Source organism: Mesoplodon bidens (genome assembly GCF_964165515.1).
Source record: "Mesoplodon bidens genome assembly, chromosome: 8".
NCBI lineage: Eukaryota > Metazoa > Chordata > Mammalia > Artiodactyla > Ziphiidae > Mesoplodon > Mesoplodon bidens.
Genome location: NC_138165.1, coordinates 13,989,212 through 14,012,660, shown reverse-complemented (window position 1 = coordinate 14,012,660; position 23,449 = coordinate 13,989,212). Strand labels below are relative to the sequence as shown.

The 23,449-nt window shown below is 42.9% G+C and overlaps 1 protein-coding gene across 1 annotated transcript; it reads left to right on the top strand.

Annotated features, from left to right (window-relative positions):
• Positions 1-442: 442 nt before the first annotated feature.
• Positions 443-2,845, top strand: AMER3 (APC membrane recruitment protein 3; the record flags this gene model as incomplete). The annotated part of the gene is made up of 1 exon (XM_081242140.1): positions 443-2,845. The coding sequence occupies one exon, from the start codon at positions 443-445 to the stop codon at positions 2,843-2,845; it is 2,403 nt and encodes an 800-aa protein (XP_081098266.1).
• Between the last annotated feature and the right edge of the window lie 20,604 nt (positions 2,846-23,449).

Below are 23,449 nucleotides of genomic sequence, written 5' to 3'. Positions count from 1 at the left end.
GAAGGGCCATGATACTCCTCCTAAGGATATGGTGCTGTGGGTAGAGTGCCGGGCCAGGACATGGAAGTCTAACTTGCCCAGATAAGCTCTGAAAGGATGCTCGAGGGAGTCGCAAGATCACGACTACAGGAGTACCAGACCCCAGTACGCTCTCATTTTGTCTCCTGTTGTCTGCCTTTAAGCACATGACTTAACTTCTCTGGGTATCAGTTATCTACAAAGGCTGGAGCAGCAAGCCTGTGGGTGGGGCAGTTCCCATCTCCCTCTCCTCTTGCCTGCATGGAGGATCCAAGCTCAGATGTCAGAGCTCAGCTCCCATGCCCATGTGGGCATTGGGGGTGGGGTGGGGGGGAGGCAAACACAGGTCTTCTAGAACCACAGGCCTCCATCTTGGATACCAAGCGCTTCCTTCTCTCCTCCACAGCAGCAGGGACACTGCAGCATGGAACTGAAGAGAGGAAAGACATTCATCAAATCTAGCCTGCAGATTGACCATGAGAAACCCCCAGATCCAGCAGCCACTGCCCCGGCCGCGGAGGATGCAGTCTCACCAGGAGGGCCGCAGCGACCCCACAGTGAGAGGGGACCCCAGGTCAGTCCCAGCACCCAGGGATATGACAGGGGCTCCGACAAGGGGGCCCAGCCAGACGCCAATGGGGGGCCTGCAGCTCTCTGTGGGACCCCCTTCAAACTGGTGCAAAAGAGCAAGACTCACGACAGCGTGCCCAGGGCTGACAGGGCAGCCGCAGCTACAGGGCAGCTGGTGGGCAGCGCAAGCTTCCCAGGGCCCCCCAGGAGCCAGCGCATGATTGACTACCGCCACTTTGTGCCCCAGATGCCCTTTGTACCAGCTGTGGCCAAGAGCATCCCAAGGAAGAGAATTTCCCTGAAACGACCCAAGAAATGTTTTCGGAATCTATTCCACATCCGCAGAAACAAGACTGAGAATTTGGCCTCGCTGGCAACTGAGGGGAAGAGCTTGTCCTCCCCTGAGGGCCCATCAGAGGCTGGAGGGCAGCAAGGCACAGCTTGCTTCCCCTTGGGCGAGGGGCTGGGACTGGACAGCCTGTGCCAGGACCTGTCTGACAGTGAGTTCCTACCCGACTCCTCCTTTGGCCTCTGCAGGGCCCTGTGCGAGGACGTGGCCTCACTCAAGAGCTTTGACTCACTCACCGGCTGCGGGGAGATCTTTGCAGACGAGAGCTCAGTGCCATCCCTGGAGCTGCATGAGGGCCTGGAGAGCCCTGCCCGGGCATCCCAGTCCCCTGACTGCATGGCTTCCAGGGGCCCCTTCCAGGGCAGCGTAGAGCAGCTGGCATCGCCTGCCCAGAACGAGATGTCTGACTTTGACAAGTTCTGGGACCGTGTGAATCACTCGGTGAGGCAACAACAGCGCGCCCTGCTAGGTCCGTGGCTGGGGGGCCCCCAGGGCTCAGACACAGACAAGCCCAGGCCAGATGCAGCTGGGCTTGCTGAGCTCCCCCTGTGTCCAGGCAGCGGCTCCAAAGCCAGCTCCATAGACACAGGCACGCCCAAGAGCGAGCGGCCAGAATCTGTGTCCACGAGTGATGAGGGCTACTATGACTCCTTCTCGCCAGGCCTGGAGGAGGACAAGAAGGAGGCCCCGAGCCCCGGCACACCCGCAGCCGCCTTCCCCCGGGACAGCTACAGCGGAGACGCCCTCTACGAGCTCTTCTATGACCCCACGGAAGGCCCTGGGAGCCCGAGCCTGGATGATGACCTGTGCGTGTCTGAGAGTCTGTCGGGGCCGGCACTGGGAGCCCCGCTGTCCATGTGCAGCTTCCACGTGGGGGCAGAAGAGAACCTGGCTGCCGCTCCAGGCCCAGACCTCCTCAGCCAGAGCTTCTTGCAGAGCTCCTGGAGGGGCAAGGAGTGCCTGCTGAAGCTCTGCGACACCGAGCTCGCCATCACCATGGGCATTATCAACTGGCTGCGCCGGAGCCCAGAGCTCCGGGCCCCGCCTGCCTCGGCCCCCAGGGAGCCTGCGACGCCGCCGGGAGGACTGGTGGAGAAACCAGGAGCTGGCTCTGAGAAGGTGTGCCTGGGTCCAGTGAAGCTGGAGGGTGGGGGGACCCGGGCCTTAGATGCAGGTAGGACCTCCGTGAGCTCAGCATCCAGCAGGCGGGAACAGTGGGCATGTTCGGGCCCCAAGGGCCTGCTTGCTGGAGTGAGCGAGGTCCTAGCGGGGGCCAAGCAGGGGACCAGCTGTCCATCCAGGGACCCCTCTCTGGAGTGTGTGCAGGTCTCTGGGGAAAAAGGGACACAAGGCCACCCTGAAGGTTCGTTCTCCTCTGTGGGGTCTGCAGCCCCCATGACAACCAACACGTCCAGCAAAAACAAGGTCCCAAACCCCTCTGCCTGGCCTGGCTCCCAGGAGCCCAGGCTTCCTGGGAACCTGGGGTGTTTCCAAGGTCCCTGGAGGCCAGGTCTTGGGGGAAGCACCGTGGATTCAGAGCTCATTCTGACAGGCTGTGTGGCCCAGGTGGCAGCCCTACAGATCCACCAAGACTGTCAGCCCCCAAGGCAGAACACAGGTAGCGGGCTCTGCGGGCAGCCTCAGGCCAGGGGCCCTGACATTCTACAACAGAAACAGCCTAACAGCTTCCCTAGCATGGCTGCCATATGTGGCCTGCCCTCCCTGGCCAGCCCACTCCACAGCCCACAGGACCAGAGGTGCCCAGGCCCGATTCTGGACCTGAGCCAGATCAGGGTGGAGCCTGCCAGGCTGGATGCCCAGGCCCATGCCTCTGTGGAGGACCAGCCTCTGCAGCTCAGCTCAAGGGCTATAGAGCAGGCTGCACACAGGAGCCAGCTGGACTCATAGCCCCCCTCAGTCCTGCTGCCTGGGATCACCTGCCAGGAATTCTGGCCCTCACTTCCAACAGCCAGTGGAAGGGGGCCCACTCTGCAAGTGCCCCAGAAAGCTGCTGCAGCTTCTTGGACCACGAGGGCATCTTCTGCAACCAGCAGGGAGTGGGAGCTCCCAGGCCAGCATGGCTGAGACCCACCTTTGGAACAGTCTTGTGTCTTTGTGGTCACATTCAGGAGAGCCTAAGACCCAAATCTCCACCCTTTGTCCCTGATGTGAGGACTGTATTGGGGTGGGGGCGGTGGCAGGACTCAGGCAAGTGGGGCGGGGCATTTTAACATGGAGGCATCCATAGCTGAACTCACCAGCTCAGCCAGAACAGGTCCCGGGCAGCCCAAGGCCAAGGACAATTGCAAAGCTGCTAGTGCTCTCAAAATGTGCCTCACCGATTTCCCCACCAAAAAATGAAGCGTCTAAACCCAGATGTGAAGTCGCCACATTTGGCCACTCCTCCTACAGCATGTCAGAGAGAGGAGCTCGGGTTTGAAACTGATGGGATGGAAATGGTACATATTTTAAAGGGTACATATTGTGCTGATAACTCTGCACAAGGGTTGAGAGTAATAAATGTGAGTGGGGGCTCTGAGGCTCAGGGGTAGGAGCTTGAGACAGGGGGTAGGGGGTTGCAGATGAGCTTGGGAGTGCCCACTCGCCCCACCCCAGCCTGTTCTCCACCCCAAGGATGAGCAGCCACAACCTTCGGGACCCTGAAAGGCTTCTCTGAGGGAATCAGAAGCAGAACCAGCCATCTCAGCAAGAGCCTTGAACCAGCAGATGCCATGCATTCCTGTGCAACCTTGCCAGGGCTGGCCAGACCCTGCAGACTCTGGCCTATGGGTGTTCTCTGTCACAAAGCATCCCATCCAAACAATGACTTCCCCCAGGTTGCACTCTCTAACTGAGCTACAGGTGGCAAGATGCTCTTGGGAAGAAGCTGACTGATTCTCCACACTGCCATTCCTGCCCTCCATGCTGCCAAGCATTCTAGCCTCCCGCTTCAGGAAGGCTCACCTTTGAATGACGCCGTATCCCCCAACCCCTCGAAAGCCACAACATGTGCACAGCACCAAACATTCAGAATCACAGAGGGAAAGGTGGCTCACACCTCAGGAAGAGCAGGTGTCTGTTTGGCCAGCCTCAGGGCAGCAGGCCAGCAGCCAGCCCCTTGCCAGCGTTCCCTACGGTTAGATCCTGCCTCAGCTGCCCTGTTGTGGTGAGGTGCCAGGCGGGGGTGGGGGTTGCATGGGGGCGGGGAGAGTATGCCACAGGCAGCTCTGAAGCTGTTTCTAGAAGAGAGGCGAGCCTAGAAAGGGGGCGGGCCCAGTGATGAGGGAGGATTTCCAGATGGAGGGATGCAGTCTGGCAAGCTGACCACAGGCCGGGGCCTCTCCTGATTGTCTGAGGCTTTGTTTCAGGCTAGAACACGCTCCACGGCCCTCATTAACAACTGCTTCCTGCGGCCCACCGTGTGGAGGATGCATGCAGCACATGGGAGGTTCAAAAGGGCACGACAGGGCTCCTGACCAGGCCCATCGAGACAGGACACAAGGAAGGTCAGGGCCAGCCTTCCTGGGAAGCCACACTTGACCCTTCCTTCCAGGACGGCCACAAGTGGTCACGACAGCATTATTGGGCCTAGATGTGAGCAGGTGACATGTGGAGTAGCTCGCTGCATCCCTGCAGCAACTGGAATGCAGCTGCTCTCCTGGTTTCTGACATGGAAGCAAAGGCCAGGGTACAGATATGGCTTGCCCATGACACACTCAGGCAGTGTGTGGGACTGATGGTGTTGGAGTTGAACCTCGACTCCTAGGGCCCAGCTCTCGGTAGGCTCCTGCCATGAACACCCCTCTCGAAGCCTCCCCTCCTCCCTTCTTTCAGGGCACAGGTGTCTGGGTTCCAGGAGTGCGTCTCTGTTACTTTGTACCGCACCTGTACTTTGTACCGCACCTGAGCAGAGCAAGTGCTCAGTAAATACTGTTGCAAGAATGAAATATCAAAAGATTGTTCATGGTCTTCTGATTTCTTGTTGCCTGGGTGCCTTGTGTCTAGAGAGCAGCAGAGTTGGGTTTAACCTGGCAGAAGTTCTGATGGAGACTTCCTTGATGTGACACAGTGACTTGTGGAGATGTGGAAGAACCAGCCCAGTCCAAGAGCACTGGGGAGGGTAGGAACCAAAGTGGTCCAGGTCAGGAGGAGCCTGGGGTCAGGAGGGCAGTGCCAAAGGGGACCCAGGACTCAGAGTCCATGGCGAAGCAGGTGCACGGTGACCCAACAGCAGGGCAGCAGAAACAAGGACTTAGGACCATGCCTACTGGGAGGAAATATTGCCCAGTGGCTCTCAATCTCGGGAGCATCTTAGGCAATCCCGGCACTGCAGAGATTCTCACTCAGCAATCTGGGGAGCAGTCCCAGCAGTGGTCTGCTAGGCACCCTGCTGGGAGAGTGAAAGAGGCTGTGTGATCTTCCTCTTGTGTGCACTGAGTCAAGGGTCCCTCAGCCCATCTCTCTTTCTGCACCCCACCCCTCAGGCTGCCCTCCCCAGCAAGATGGGTCCAGGCAATGCCATTCTGACTGGGCTCCGCAGGCCTCAAGGATGTCCTCGAGGTGACCCACCGGGTGGAAGAGGGGAACTTCAGGGTCCAGCTCCTGGGACAGGTGCCTAACCCAGTGATGGGTATGGAAGAGACCTGCTTGGAGCATTTTCATAACTCTTGTCAATTTCCAGCCCTCTCATTCACATGTGGCTGTAGAGGTTATAGGAGATTTTTCCCATGTAAAGTAAAATCCTGAGAAGTAGGTCCACTTGTCCCCAGCTCACAGATGTCCCAGGGTCACACAGTGGTGGGGGAGCTGGGGTTCACCCTGGAGCCTGTGCACTGTGCTTCGGCCCTTCCAACCTTCTGAGGTTGAGTTAGAAAATAGGAAGGTACCCAGGCAGCCTCCCAACTGGGGGAGGCCTGGGCCCTACAGCAGGGTGGCCAGGGTGGACCAGGAGGGCAGGGAAGAGAGCAGGAGAAGGTGCTGGAAAGAAGAAGGAGGTGAAGGCCAGCACAGGTTGGGGCAGTGCCTGCAAGCTACATTGGGGGTGCTTGTTACCTTTCCTGGCTCTTCAGTTTATTTATTTGTTTGTTTGCTTATTTATTTATTTTTATGAAATGGGGACAAATATACAGAATACAAAACTCAAATGACACAGAAGGGAGAACAATGAAAAGTGAGTCTCCTCCAATTCCTCCCTTACCCCCTGTTGTTTTGAATCAAAATTAATACCCACTTACTACAACCAATTCAAACAATGCCAAGTGCAGAGCCTCCTCTTCCCTGTCCTTCTTGAGCCTTGGATGTGTCCTCAGACCCTTTCTCTGCTCGTGACATAAACACATGGACTTGAACCTTTTTTCTTACTGCACACCATATCACAGATGTCTTCCTTGAGCTTAACAGGCACCAGGAGCACGCAGGTTCTCCATCCTCTTGAACAGCTGCACAACAGTCTCCTGTAGGTGGCAAGTAATTCAAACACTCTCCTGTTGATGGATAGTCAAGTTATTTCCCATTTGTGCTGTTACAAACAATGCTGCACTCACTCCTTTTCTCCTAAATATTCTCTCTGAAAGTCCTCTTCAAAACTATAAAAGTGAAATTTAACAAAGAACAGATGTATTTTTTAAAATGAACAGTGCATCCTGCTTCTATGTCTCCACCCCAATGCCCACCTACCTTAAGGGCCTGATGTTAATGGCCTGGGCTCCATGCTCATACAAACATACTACACACCTCCATCTTTGGAAGGGGAAAGGTGGGTTCTTCTGTTATCATGTATAAGGCCTTAGAAGTTGTCATTCCCATCCTTACAACAAGAAAAATGTGGACAAACTGAAAATCCATGACTTTCCTTGACTCATCAGAGAACTGAGGTCACAGAGCAAATAACTCCTCTGAAGCCTGGAGGCAAAGGTGCATCCAGAGAAATGAGGCAACCAAGACCTGGTGCAAGATGCCAAAGAACTGGTAGGAACTGTTAAGGAGTAGTTTTGACAAGTGGCTGTGGGCTGAATAAGAAGCTCTAAGGGGCTGGGCAGTAAAGGGGTCCCACACTTTCATGGCTTTCCTCCAGGAACCACGCTGTGTTTTAAGGGTGAGGACAAAAGACCCCCTCATGGGCTTGGCAAAGGGAGAAGAGTAGCCATTGTGAAACCCTCCAGAACCTTCTCCCTAACAGGCCTAGGTAAAGGGGAGGGGCTTCCCCAGGGGGCTATTCTGAAGCCTTTTCCAAGCCGAAGGAAGGCACTCCACCCGACCCCAGTCATCTCCAGCCTTCCTGTCTCACTTAAGAAAAAGAAAGATAGATAGAAAGAAAGATAAAAAGAAAAGGACAGTTAACCAGAAGAGGACTCCAAATTACAAAACTGGAAATGGTGGGCCAGAAGGGACTAGGGTTTTGGAAGGCTTAACCCCACCCTGGGGGCACAGGCCCACAAAAGACTGAGACTGATTAGAAGCTTAGAAGATAAGGACACATTCTCTCCCTCCCGACTAACCCCATCACCACACTAATAAGCCTTCAGTAATAAGAACTGTGGATTAAAACTAAAGAGCTACAAGACAAAGACTCTCTCTAAAGATCAGAACAAAAGGAAGCCACAAAGAACAGAAGGGAGGAAAAAGTAAGCCCACTGGAGTAATACGAAGCCTCTGTTTCCTATAGTTATAAGAAATATTAAAACAGCCCAACTCTTAGCCAGATTAACATAAATCCTCACACTAAAAGCCTATTTATCTCAGTACCTATTACCTTATACAATGTCTGGCTTTCAACAAAAAATTATAAAGCCTGTTAAAGGCAAGAGGAAACAATGTCTGAGGGACAAAGCTATTGCCAGAACCAGTCACAGATGTTGGAATTATCACATAAAGATTATAAAATAAGATTGATTAATATGTTAAGAGTTCTAGTGAAAAAAGTAGACAAAATGCAAGAACAAGTGGTAATATAGCTGACAGGAAGAATTCCAAAGAATATGCTAGAAGTCAAAAACACTGCAAATTAAATGCAGAATTAAACATGGCTGAGTAAAGAATCTGCAAGCTTTATTAAAAAATACTTGAGACAAATAAAAAGAGACACAATATACCAGAAATTAAGGATGCAGAGAAAGCAGTGCTAAGTAGGAAATTTATTGCTACAATGCATACATTAAAAAAGAAGAAAGATCTCAAATTGATAACCTAACTATATATTTTAAGGAACTAGAAAAAGAAGAATAAACTAACCCATAGCCAGTAGAAGGAAAGAAGCAATAAAGCTTAGTGGAGATAAATACAATAGAGAAGAGAAAAAAAAAACAGGAAAAAGTCATCAAAACCAAAGTTGATTTTTTGAAAAGATCAATTAAATTAACACACTTTTAGCTTAAACTGAGTGCCAAAGAGAGAAGACTCAAAGTACTGAAATCAGAAATATAAGTGGGGATATCACTACCAATTTTATAAAAATAATAAGAGAATGCTATGAACATTTATATATCAAACAATTGCATAACTTAGGTGACATGGACAAATTCCTAGAAATGTACATCTATCAAAATGAATCACGAAGAAAAAGAAAATCTGAATAGACCTATAACTAGTAAGGAGACTAAGTCAGTAATAAAAGAAATCTCTCAGTAAAGAAAAGCCTAGGACAAGATGGCTTACCTGGTGAATTCCATCACACTTTCAAGGAGGATTTAAAACTAATCACGCTGAAACTCTTCCAAAATATTGAAGAGGCGGGAATAGTTCCTAACTGATTCCATGAGGCCAGCACTACCCTGATACCAAAGCCAGAAAAGAAACTACAAGAAAACTACATACCAATATTTCTTATGAATATATAGATACAAAAATTCTCAACAATATACTAGCAAACTGAATTCAGCAGCATAGTAAAAGGATTATACACCAACACCAAGTGAGTTTTATTCCTGAAGTGCAAGGATAGTTCAATATACAAAAAACAAATGATGTAATACATGCCATTAATAAGATGAAGGAAAAAAACACATGATCATCTCAGCTGATGCAGAAAAGGCATTTTACAATATTCAACATGCTTTCATGATAAAAAATACTCAATAAACTAGGAATAGAAAGAAATATCCTCAACACGACAAAGGGAATTAAAAACTCACAGCTAACATTACCCTCAATGGTAAAAAGACTGAAACTTTCCCCTAAGATTAGACATAAGACAAGGATGTCCACTTTCAGACAACATGATTTTAAAAATAGAAAATTCTAAAGATCCACAAGAAAACTGCTAGAGTTAATAAATTAATTCAGCGAAGTTGAAAGATACAAAATCAACAAATATAAGTTGAATTTCCATACACTAACAATGAACAATCCAAAAAGGAAATGAATAAAACAATTTCATAGCATAAAAAATAAAATACTTGGGAATGAATTTAACCAAGGGGGCAAAATAATCGTACATTGAAAACTAAAGTATTGCTGAAAAAAATTTAAGACATAAATACATAGAAAGATAACTTGTGTTCATGGATTGGAAGATTTAATATTGCTAAAATGACAATACTATCTAAAGCAATCTAAAGAGTCAATGCAATCCCTACAAAAATCCCAATAGATTCTCTTTTGCAGGAATAGAACAACCTCTCTTGAAATTCACATGGAATCTCAAGGGACTCAAAAGAGCCAAAACAATCCTGAAAAAGAACAAAGTTGGAGAACTCACACTTCATAATTTGAAAACTTACTACAAAGCTACAGTAAACAAAACAGGTACTACTGGCATAAGGACAGACATACAGAACAATGGAATATAATAGCAAGCCCAGAAATAAACCCTTACATATTTGGCACCCTTTGACAAGAATGTCAAAACTATTCAATGGAGAAAGGACCATTTTTTCCACAAACAATGCTGGGAAAATTGGATGTGACATGCAAAAGTATGAAAGTGGATCCTTACCTTATACCATATACAAAAATTAATTCAAAATGGATCAAAGAGAATTGAGTCAAGATGGAGGAGTAGGAGGAAGTAAAGTTCACCTTTCCCTACAAATGCATCAAGAATACACCTACAGGAGGGAGTTAAGATGGCAGAGGAATAGGAGGATGTGGGGTTCATCGCTCTCCACAGATGCATCGCGAATATATCTAACTTTTGTTAGTTTTGTTTTTAATTGTTTAATTTCATTCTTGGGTTCTTTTGTTTGTCTGGTTGTTCTCTTGATTTTGTTTTATTTGGTTCTGTTTTTGTTTCTTTTTTGTGTATGTGTGTTTCTGTGTTTATTTGTTTGATTTTACTTTTTACCATTTGTCAAGGGTTTTGTTTGTCTGCTTTGGTTAATCCCCTTTATTGCTGGGATGAGTGCCTTGTGGGGTCTTTGTTCCCTGACTGGAAGTAAGACCTGAGGCTCTGGGGTGGGAGCACTGAGTCCAGGGTGCTGGACCACTAGAGATTTCCTGGCCTCAGGGAAGATTAATCGCCAAGAGCTCTCATGGAGGCCTCTATCTGAATCGAAGACACAGCTCCACCCAACTGCCTGTAGTTCCCAGCACTGGATGCCTCACACCTAACAACAAACAACACAGGAACACAAACCCACCCATCAGCACTCAGACTACCTAAAGTCATACTAAGTTCACAGACACCCCAAAACACACCACCTGACACCACCCTGCTCATCAGAGGAAAAAGACTCAGCTTCACCCAACAGAACACAGGCACCAGCCCCTCCCATCAGGAAAGCTATGCAAGACTCTGGACCAACCTCACCACCAGGGGCAGAGAACAGAAGCAAGAGGAGCTACGACCCTGCAGCCTAGGGAAAGGAAAGCACAAACACAGTAAGTTAGAAAGAATGAGAAGACAGAGAAATATCTTGCAGACAAAGGAGCAAGATAAAAACCCACAAGACCAAATAATGAAGAGGGAATAGGCAAACTACTATGAAAAAGAATTCATAGTAATGATAGTAAAGATGATCCAAAATCTCTAAAACAGAATGGAGAAAATACAAGAAACATTTAACAAGGACCTAGAAGAACTAAAGAGCAAATAAACAGTAATGAACAACACAATAACTGAACTTAAGAGTACTCTAGAAGGAATCAATAGCAGAATACCTGAGGCAGAAGAATGGCTAAGTAAGCTGGAAGACAGAATGGTGGAAATAACTGCCACAGAGCAGAACAAAGAAAAAAGAATGAAAAGAATTGAGGACAGTAACAGAGACCTCTGGGACAACATTAAGTGCACCAACATTTGAATTATAGGCATCCCAGAAGAAGAAGAAAAAAAGAAAGGGTCTGAGAAAATATTTGAAGAGATTAGAGTTGAAAACTTCCCCAACATGGGAAAGGAAATAGTCAATCAAGTCCAGAAACTGCAGAGAGACACATACAGGGTAAACCCAAGGAGAAACACACAGAGACACATATTAATCAAACTAACAAAAAGTAAACAGAAAGAAAAAATAAATAAAAGCAGCAAGGGAAAAGCAACAACTAACTTAGAAGGGAAAAGCAAAAACATTCCCATAAGATAAACAGCTGAACTATCAGCAGAAACTCTGCAGGCCAGAGGGGAGTGGCAGGATATATTTAAAGTGATGAAAGGGAAAAACCTACAAGCAAGATTACTCTACCCAGCAAGGATCTCATTGAGACTTGACAGAGAAATCAGAAGCTTTACAGACAAGCAAAAGTTAAAAGAATTCAGCACCACCAAACCAGCTTCACAACAAATGGTAAAGGAACTTCTCTAGGCAGGAAACACAAGAGAAGGAAAAGACCTAAAAAAACAAACCCAAAACAACTAGGAAAATGGTAATAGGAACATACATATCGAAAATTACCTAAAATGTAAATGGATTAAATGCTCCAACCAGAAGACACAGGCTGGCTGAATGGATACAAAAACAAGACCCATATATATGCTGTCTACAAGAGACCAACTTCAGATCAAGGGACACATACAGACTGAAAATAAGGGGATGGAAAAATCTATTCCATGCAAATGGAAACCAAAAGAAAGCTGGAGTAGCAATACTCATATCGGATAAAATAGACTTAAAAATAAAGAATGTTACAAGAGACAGAGGAGGACACTAAACAATGATCAAGGGATCAATCCAAGAAGAAGATATAACAATTGTAAATATTTTTGCACATGAGCACCTCAATACATAAGGCAAATGCTAACAGCCATAAAAGGGAAAATGGACAGTAACACAGTAATTGTAGGGGACTTTAACACTTCACTTTCACCACTGAACAGATCATCCAAAATGAAAATCAGTAAGGAAACACAGGCTTTACATGACACATTAGAGCAGATGGACTTAATTGATATTTATAGTACATTCCATCATAAAACAACAGAATACACTTTCTTCTCAAGTGCTCATGGAACATTCTCCAGGATAGATCACATCTTAGATCACAAATCAAGCTTCAGTAAGTTTAAGAAACTTAAAATTGTATGAAGCATCTTTTCCAACCACAATGAGACTAAATATCAATTACAGGAAAAAAATAACTGTAAAAAATGGAAACACATGGAGGCTAAACAATATGCTACTAAACAACCAAGAGATCAGTGATGAAACCAAAGGGCAAATCAAAAAATGCCTAGAAACAAATGACAATGAAAACACAATGACCCAAAACCTATGAGATGCAGCAAAAACAGTTCTAAGAGAGAAGTTTATAACAATACAATCCTACCTCAAGAAACAAGAAAAATCTCAAATAAACAACCTAACCTTACACCTAAAGCAACTAGAGAAAGAAGAACAAAAAATAACCCCCAAAGTTAGCAGACAGAAAGAAATCATAAAGATCAGATCAGAAATAAATGAAAGAGAAATGAAGGAAACAATACCAAAGATCAATAAAACTTAAAGCTGGTTATTTGAGAAGATAAACAAAATTGATAAACCATTAACCAGACTCATGAACAAAAAAAGGGAGAAGACTCAGATCAACAGAATTAGAAATGAAAAAGGAGAAGTAACAACTGACACTGCAGAAACACAAAGGATCATGAGAGATTACTACAAGCAACTCTATGCCAATAAAATGGACAGCCTGGAAGAAATGGACAAATCTTTAGAAAAGTGCAACCTTCCAAGACTGAACCAGGAATAAATAGAAAATGTGAACAGACCAATCATAAGCACTGAATTTGAAACTCTGATTTAAATCTTCCAACAAACAAAAGCCCAGAGCCAGATGACTCCACAGGAGAATTCTATCAAACATTTAGAGAAGAGCTAACACCTACCCTGCTCAAACTCTTCCAAAATATAGCAGAGGAAGAAACTCTCCCAAACTCATTCCACGAGGCCACCATCACCCTGATACCAAAACCAAACAAAGATATCAAAAAGAAAAAAAAGAAAGAAAGAAAATTACAGGCCAATATCACATAGATGCAAAAATCCTCAACAAAATACTAGCAAACAGAATCCAAAAGCACATTAAAAGGATCATACACCATGATCAAGTGGGGTTTATCCCAGGAATGAAAAGATTTTTCAATGTATGCAAATCAATCAATATGATACACCATACTAAAAAACTGAAGGATTAAAAACCATATTATAATCTCAATAGATACAGAAAAAGATTTCAACAAAATTCAACACCAGTTTATGATAAAAACTATCCAGAAAGTGGGAATAGAGTAAACCTACCTCAATATAATAAAAGCCATATATGAGAAACCCACAAAAAACATCATTCTCAATGGTAAAAATATGAAAGCATTTCCTCCTAGATCAGGAACAATACAAGGGTACCCACTCTCACCACTATTATTCAATATAGTTTTAGACGTTTTAGCCACAGCAGTCAGAGAAGAAAAAGAAAAGGAATCCAAATTGGAAAAGAAGTAAAACTGTCACTGTTTTCAGATGACATGATACTATACATAGAAAATCCTAAAGATGCCACCAGAAAACTACTAGAGCAAATCAATCAGTTTGGTAAAGTAGCAGGATAAAAAATTAATGCACAGAAATCTCTTGCATTTCTATACACTAAGAACAAAATATTAGAAGGAGAAATTAAGGAAACGCTCCATTTACTATTGCAAAAAAAGAATAAAATACCTAGGAATAAACCTACCTAAGGAGGCAAAAGACCTCTATGCAGAAAAGTATAAGACACTGATGAAACGAATCAAACACGACTCAAAAAGATGGAGAGATATACCATGTTCTGGGATTGGAAGAATCAGCATTGTGAAAATGACTTCACTACCCAAAGCAATCTACAGATTCAATGCAATTCCAATCAAATAACCAAGGGAGTTTTTCACAGAACTAGATCAAGAAATTTTACAGTTTGTATGGAAACACAAAAGACCCCAAATAGCCAAAGCAATCTAGAGAAAGAAAAACGAAGCTGGAGGAATCAGGCTCCCTGAATTCAGACTATACTACAAAGCTACAGTAATCAAGACAATATGGTACTGGCACAAAAACAGAAATATAGATCAATGGAACTGGATAGAAAGTCCAGATATAAACCCACACACCTATGGTCACATAATCTATGACAAAGGAGGCAAGAATATACGATGGAGAAAAGACAGTCTCTTCAATAAGTTGTGCTAGGAAAACTGGACAGCTGCATGTAAAAGAATGAAATTAGAACACTCCCTAACACCATACACAAAAATGTACTCAAAATGGATTAAAGAGCTAAATGTAAGGCTGGACACTATAAAATTCTTAGAGGAAAACATAGGCAGGACACTCTTTGATATAAATTGCAGCAATATCTTTTTTGATCCTTCTCCTAGCATAATGGAAATGAAAACAAAAGTAAGCAAATGAGACCTAATTAAACTTAACAGCTTTTGTATAGCAAAGGAAACCAGAAATAAAACAAACAAGCAGCCCACCAAATGGGAGAAAATATTTGTGTACAAAGTGACTGAAAAGGGATTAATTGCTAAAATATACAAAGAGCTCATGCAGCTCAATATCAAAAAAACAAACAACCAAATCAAAAAATGGGTGAAAAATCTAAATAGACGTTTGTCCAAAGAAGACATAAAAATGGCCAAGAGGCACAGGAAAAGATGACTAATTACTAGAGAAATGCAAATCGAAACTACAATGATGTATCACCTCGCACCGGTTAGAATGGCCATCATCAAAAAATCTACAAACTATAAATGCTAAAGAGGTTGTGGAGAAAAGGAAACCCTCCTATACTCCTCGTGGGAATGTAAATTGGTACAACCACTATGGAGAACAGTATGGAGGTTCCCTAAAAATCTAAAAACAGAGGTACCATATGATCCAGCAATCCCACCCCTGGACATATATCCAGAGAAAATCATAATTTGAAAAGATAATGAACTCCAATGTTCTTTGCAGCACTGTTTACAATAGCCAAGACATGGAAGCAACCTAAATGTCCATCAACAGAGGAATGTAAAGAAGATGTGCTACATATACACAATGGAATGTTACTCAGTCATAAAAAAGAATGAAATAATATCATTTGTAGCAGCATGGATGGACCTACAGATTGTCATGCTGAGTGAAGTAAGTCAGATATCGCTTATATGTGGAATCTAAAAAAAGGAACAAATGAACTTCTTTACAAAGAGAAATAGAGACACAGATGTAGAAAAAAATCTTATGGTTGCCAGGGCAGAAAGGGTGGGAGGATAATTTGGGTAACTGGGATTGACATATACACACTACCATATATAAAACTGATACCTAATGAGGACCTACTGTATAGCACAGGAAACTCATCTCAATACTCTGTAATGACCTATGTGGGAAAAGAATCTAAAAAAGAGTGGATATATATATATATATACATATATATATATATATATATATATGTATATATATATATATATACAACTGATTCACATTGCTGTACAGCAAAAACTAACAAAACATTTTAAATCAACTATACTCCAATAAAATTTTTTAACATTTTTATTGGAGTATAATTGCTTTACAATGGTGTGTTAGTTTCTGCTTTATAACAAAGTGAATCAGTTATACATATACATATGTTCCCTTATCTCTTCCCTCTTGTGTCTTCCTCCCTCCCATCCTCCCTATCCCACCTCTCTAGGTGTCACAAACCACCTAGCTGATCTCCATTTGCTATGCTGCTACTTCCCACTAGCTATCTATTTTAATATTTGGTAGTGTATATATGTCCATGCCACTCTCTCACTTTGTCACAGCTTACCCTTCCCCCTCCCCATATCCTCAAGTCCATGCTCTAGTAGGTCTGTGTCTTTATTCCCGTCTTACCCCTAGGTTCTTCATGACATTTTCTTTTTTTTTTTCTTCGATTTCATGTATATGTGTTAGCATATGGTATTTGTTTTTCTCTTTCTGACTTACTTCACTCTGTATGACAGACTCTAGTCCATCCACCTCACTACAAATAACTCAATTTCGTTTCTTTTTATGGCTGAGTAATATTCCCTTGTATATATGTGCCACATCTTCTTTATCCATTCATCTGTTGATGGACACTTAGGTTGCTTCCATGTCCTGGCTATTGGAAATAGAGCTGCAATGAACATTTTGGTACATGACTCTTTTTATTTATTTATTTATTTATTTTGTGGTACATGGACCTCTCACTGTTGTGGCCTCTCCTGTTGGGGAGCACAGGCTCCGGATGCTCAGGCTCAGCAGCCATGGCTCACGGGCCTAGTCACTCCGCGGCACGTGGGATCTTCCTGGACCAGGGCACAAACCCATGTCCCCTGCATTGGCAGGCAGACTGCGCCACCAGGGAAGCCCCATGCCTCTTTTTGCATTATGATTTTCTCAGGGTATATGCCCAGTAGTGGGATTGCTGGGTCGTATGGTAGTTCTATTTGTAGTGTTTTTAGGAACCTCCATACTGTTCTTCATAGTGGCTGTATCAATTTACATTCCCACCAACAGTGCAAGACTGTTCCCTTTTCCCACACCCTCTCCAGCATTTATTGTTTCTAGATTTTTTATTATGGCCATTCTGACTGGTGTGAGATGATATCTCATTGTAGTTTTGATTTGCATTTCTCTAATGATTAATGATGTTGAGCATTCTTTAATGTTTTTGTTGGGAATCTGTATATCTTCTTTGGAGAAATGTCTATTTAGGTCTTCTGCCCATTTTTGCATTGGGTTTTTTGGTTTTTTGTTATTGAGCTGCATGAGCTGCTTGTAAGTTTTGGAGATTAATCCTTTGTCAATTGCTTCATTTGCAAATATTTTCTCCCATTCTCAGGGTTGTCTTTTGGTCTTGTTTATGGTTTCTTTTGCTGTGCAAAAGCTTTTAAGTTTCATAAGGTCCCATTTGTTTATTTTTGTTTTTATTTCCATTTCTCTAGGAGGTGGGTCCAAAAGGATCTTGTTGTGATTTATGTCATAGAGTGTTCTGCCTATGTTTTCCTCTAAGAGTTTGATAATGTCTGGCCTTACATTTAGGCCTTTAATCCATTTTGAGTTTATTTTTGTGTATGGTGTTATGGAGTGTGTTAATTTCATACTTTTACATGTACCTGTCCAGTTTTCCCAGCACCACTATGGAAGAGGCTGTGTTTTCTCCACTGTATATTCTTGCCTCCTTTATCAAAGATAAGGTGACCATATATGCGTGGGTTTATCTCTGAGATTTCTACCTTGTTCCATTGATCTATATTTCTGTTTTTGTGCCAGTACCATACTGTCTTGATTAATGTAGCTTTGTAGTATAGTCTGAAGTCAGGGATCCTGATTCCTCCAGCTCCCTTTTTCGTTCTCAAGATTGCTTTGGCTATTCAGGGTCTTTTGTGTTTCCATACAAAACACCATACACAAAAATAAACTCAAAATTGATTAAAGACTTAAATGTAAGGCCAGATACTATAAAACTCTTAGAGGAAAACAGAGGCAGAACACTCTTTGACATCAATCACAGCAAGATCCTTTTTGACCCACCTCCTAGAGTAACAGAAATAAAAACAAAAATAAACAAATGAGATCTATTTAAACTTAAAAGTTTTGCACAGCAAAGGAAACCATAAACAAGACAAAAAGACAACTCTCAGAATGGGAGAAAATATTTGCAAATGAAGCAACTTACAAGGGATTAATCTCCAAAACATAAAAACAGCTCAAGCAGCTCAATATCAAAAACAAAAAAACAAAAAAAACAACCCAATCATAAAATGGGTGGAAGACCTAAATAGACATTTCTCCAAAGAAAACATACAGATTGCTAACAAACACATGAATAGATGCTCAACATCAATAATCATTAGAGAAATACAAATGAAAACCTCAATGAGTTATCACCTCACACCAGTCAGAATGGCCATCATCAAAAAATCTACAAGCAATAAATGCTGGAGAGAGTATGGAGAAAGGGAACCCTCCTGCACTGTTGGTGGGAATGTAAATTGATACAGCTGCTATGGAGAACAGTATGGAGATTCCTTAAAAAACTAAAAATAGAACTAACATATGACCCAGCAATCCCACTACTGGGCATATACCCTGAGGAAACCATAATTCGAAAAGATACATGCACCCCAATGTTCATCATAGCACTATCAACAACAGCCAGGACCTGGAAGCAACTTAAATGTACATCAACAGAGGAATGGGTAAAGAAGATGTGGTACATATATACAATGGAATATTACTCAGCCATAAAAAGGAATGAAATTGTACCATTTGCAGAGATGTGGATGGATCTAGAGACTGTCATACAGAGTGAAGTAAGTCAGAAAGAGAAAAACGAATATCATATAATTTTGCTTATGTGTGGAATCTAGAAAAATGATCCAGATGAACTTATTTGCAAAGCAGAAATAGAGACACAGATGTAGAGAACAAATATATGGATACCATGGTGGGAGGGAGATGAATTGGGAGATTGGAATTGACATATTTACACTGCTATGTATAAAATAGATAACTAATGAGAACCTACTGTATAGCACAGTGAACACTACTCATGCTCTGTGGTGACCTAAATGGGAAGGAAATCCAAAAAAGAGGGGTATATGTAAACGTATAGCTGATTCACTTTTCTGTACAGTGGAAACTAACACAACATTGTAAAACAACTATACTCCAGTAAAAATTAATTAAAAAAAAGAAAAGGAATAAATGAAGGTAAAATAAATTATGTTATTTTTCTTATTCTTAATTGATCTAAAAGACTTACTTAAAGCAATAATAGTAACAATGTATTAGGTATTTATGGCATATGAATTAATAACATGAATAACAGCAATGTCACAAGGCATAGGGAGGAGAATTGAGCAAACTCTGTTAGGAGGTAGCTGCAATCCAAATGAAGCAGTTAAGGTGATCTGAAGACGGACTTAGATTATTTTTAAATGCATGTTATAAACCCCAAGGCAACCACTAGAAAAGTTTTAAAAATAAATATGAATGATATGTTAAGATGGAGATACAATGGAATCATATATACTTAAAACCAGAGAAAACAGAAAAAGTCAGGGGAATGCTACAAAGAATAAATGCAATGAATATATACACTTACCAAAAATGGTAGATTTTCCTCCAACTATATCAGCAATCCCTCTAATTGTGAACACCAGATGAGAATGATATCATGAGACTAGATAACAAAACAAAGAGACCCTACAAGAAACTCACTTTAAGTATAATGACACCTATACCTTAGAAGTAAAAGTAGAGAGAAAGATATAACATGGTAACAGTAATAAAAAGAAAGTGAGAGTAGCTTATTAATTTCATGTAAGCTGATTTTAGAACAAAGAAGACTATCAGAGATAAAAAAAAAGAACTGTTATATACAGTCATCCTTTGGAATCCATGGGGGATTGGTTCCAGGACCACCAACCCCACCCCCACACACACAGTGGATACCAAAATTCATGGACGTTCAAGTCCCTTATGTACAGTGGCCTAGTACAGTAGGCCCTCCACATCCACGGGTTCTGCATCTGCAGATGCAATCAAATTTGATCCTTGGTTGGTTGAATCTGTGAATGCAAAACCTACAGATATGGAGGACAGTTTGTAATTTATAAGAGCTAACTCTCCAAGAGGACACAACAGTTCTAATTGTCTACACTTGACAGTAGAGCATCAAAACACATGAGGTACAAACTGATAGAACTGAAATACTAGAGCTGGACACATCAACACTCTTTGTCAGTAATTGATAGGTTAAACAGCTAGAAAATCAGCGAGGCTATAGATGACCTAAAGTACACTATCGATCAACTTGATCTAAGTGACATTTATAGAACACCCCATACGACAGCAGAACACACATTTTTATCAAGCACACATGGAACATTCACAAAAATAGACCACACCTGGGCCATGAAACACATCTTAACAAATTGAAAAGAATAGGAATCATACAAAGTGTGTTACCCTGGGGGCACAGGTTAATAGCTCAGAACCCACTGAACATGTTTACTGGAAGTGAACAGATAAGTAAAGTGATGGTAGCTGGCAGATGGTGGCCACCAGGTCCTCACGGTTGGAGCTAAGTTTACAGATAAGCAAGAAGAGAAGGCTAACATGAAACATGGAAAACGATTAGAATCAGAGACATCAGTATGAACTCATGTTTAGCTTATTGTAGGTGTTGATGGATAAATGTAAAAGTAATTATATATGTGTGTAGATAGATGGGCCAGTATAGGTACGTGTATTTCCTCTCTGTCCACTGAGAGGACCTAGAAGCAAGGACACCTCAGTAGCAAAAGCACACCCAGCCCCCAGATCTCGGTTACTAATACTATTCTCTAATAATAGGAACATTTCCTCTATGGAGAAAGGGTTAATTCAAGGTCTGGTGAGAGAATACACAAAGCCTGGAGCATCAGAAACTAAGAAAGTTCTTACACACACACACGCACACACACACAGTGATGCTGTTTGCCAGGAGGACACAGAAAATCATTGAAATCTCCCCCAGTGGTCAAAGCTGGAGCAAGTTCAGCAACAAAACAAATGATGCAGTAATGTGTTATATCCCAAAGATGTGTGAGCTATGCTTAAGACTTGCTTCTAGAGTCAAGTGTGGAAAGAGGGTGAAAAGTAACTTTATAGTGGATAAACCTGGCAAATATTAGCTTAGCCAGGCCGTCCAGGAGAAGCTCTGTTGGGAACATTCTCCCTTGAGAGGAGACGGTGAGAATGCACTGATCCTCTGTGATCTCCCTCCCAAAACCCACAAACCCAGTCTAACTACAAGAAAAACGTCAGACCAGCCCAAACTGAAGGACACTCTACAAATACCTGTCAAGATAATCAAAACAGGGAAAGTTTGAGAAACTGCCATATGGGATAGTATGCCATAGTCTCTTCTGGGCGAAGAGACTAAGGAGACAGGATAACTAAACAGATGTGGTGTCTTGGATGATTCTGGAACAGAAAAGGGACATTAAGGAAAATCTCAGAAAATCTGGATAAAGTATGAAGTTTAGTTATTAATGATGATTAATAATAATGATTAATAATATTGGTTAATTAGTTGTGACAACTGTGCCATAGTAATATAAGATGTTAATATTAGGGAAACAGTGTGAAGCATATATGGAAGCTCTCTGTACTGTTTCTGTAATTTTTTGCAACTTTTCTGTAAATCTGAAATTCTTAAATAAAAAGGTTATTTAACTGCATATTTTTTTTTAAAAAGCTAGTACCAGCATCACCACCTCCTGCCCATAAATAACAATAAAGAGTAAATCTGCTGATACTGCTTACTGCTCCTAATTATAAATACACAAATCCTATTGTGGGCAATGGAGATATTAAATGAGATAACTTTTTGATGGAGAAGGCAGACTGCTAGAAAAGCATGGACAGTATCTCAGCTGCACTTGTTAGCATGCCCAGTATAGAGATAGGCCTCCTCCTACATGGCCCATCTGTGCCATTTAGGTCAGCCAAGAACAGTCTATTTTTTTCTACATGATGACAGCTCAAGATTTGACACTCACACTTATTGCTAAGGGAGTTTTCTTTCTTTCTTTCTTTCTTTCTTTCTTTCTTTCTTTCTTTCTTTCTTTCTTTCTTTCTTTCTGTGTGTGTAATTACACCCATCTTCTGAGAGAAATCATTTACTTCCTGTGATATCACTAAGATATCCACCCATACCTTAGTCTGCTGATGCTGCCATAACAAAATACCACAGACTGAGTGGCTTAAACAACAGAATTGTATTTTCTTACAGTTCTGGAGGCTAGAAGTCCAAGATCAGGGTGCCAGCAGGGTTGGTTTCTCCTGAGGCCTCTCTTCTTGGCTTGCACATGGCCACCTTCTCACTGTGTCCTCACATGGTCTTCCTTCTGTGTATGTGCATCCCTGATGTCTCTCTGCATGTCCTAATTTCTCCTTCTTATAAAGACACCAGTCAGATTGTATTACAGTCCACCCAAACAGCCTCAGTTTTAACTCAAAACCTCTTTAAGGCTGTATTTCTAAATACCATTGCATTGAGAGGGGGTTAGAATTTCAACATATGAATTTGGGGGGACACCATTTGGCCCATAATAGTGGCATTGACAGCTGGTGGGTAGGTCAATGGTTGTTTTTTGCACTTGCTGGTTGGTGGCACTCATGTGCCCCACAGTCTGATAAGTCTGACCAGGCCTGGGCAGCCAACTGGGTCCTCACTTCTAACTGAACAGTGATCTTGGGAAGAAAGTATTAAAGCCTCGTCTCCTTTTATAATCTGTAGCCAACATACTGCCTACCTCAGAGAATTATTGGAAGGACTTGGGGCTCAAGGACGGAAGGTTGTCCCCAGAGGTGGCTTTCTTCTTAATGTCGTGAGTCAGAGGCTCAGGCGCGGCACCACCTGAGCTCTGCTGCTTCCACCACTTCACAGGTGTGGGGCAGTCATGAGCATTAAACCATATGCTAATGGCACAGCCCTTGACTTAGCATTGTTGTTCAGTTGGTGATCTACCTTCAAAATTTGGCCCAATTTTTTTGAAAATCTATCTACTCACCCCAAACATTTTAAAGAAGCTACCCAAGAATTTTTTTTATCTCTGAGATTTTTAAATAGCTATAAGGGATATAATTCACAGTGTATCCTAAAACTTGACACTTTAAAATAAAAAGTGTATATCATGCTTTCAAATTTATTCCTTGAAACCTAAGCACCTTAGCACTTTGGTGACTATCATACAATTATTTTTAATGAGCAAGATTTTCTTTAATTTACATTGTTTCTTTGCTCCTTGGACTTATTTTTCCACTCCACTTCCTTGACAGAACTTTCTTCTACATCTCGTTTTTTTATTGCTCTCCCTGTCACAGGCACTCTGGGACAGATTAGTTGTAGAGTAGAGATGTGTGGAAATTAAGAATCTGGGCCCACCAGGGTGAAGAATGGGAATCCGAGTGTGCCTCACTCTGGTTTGCTCTGGACAATGTCCTTCAGGTGGCTTCAAGTTAAGGCAGCAGGAAAGGCAGGTGGGAACCCCCAGGCAGGTATCAAAAAAGCAGGGAGGACCAGAAGAAAAGCCCCTCCAATTCCAGCCCTACCTCC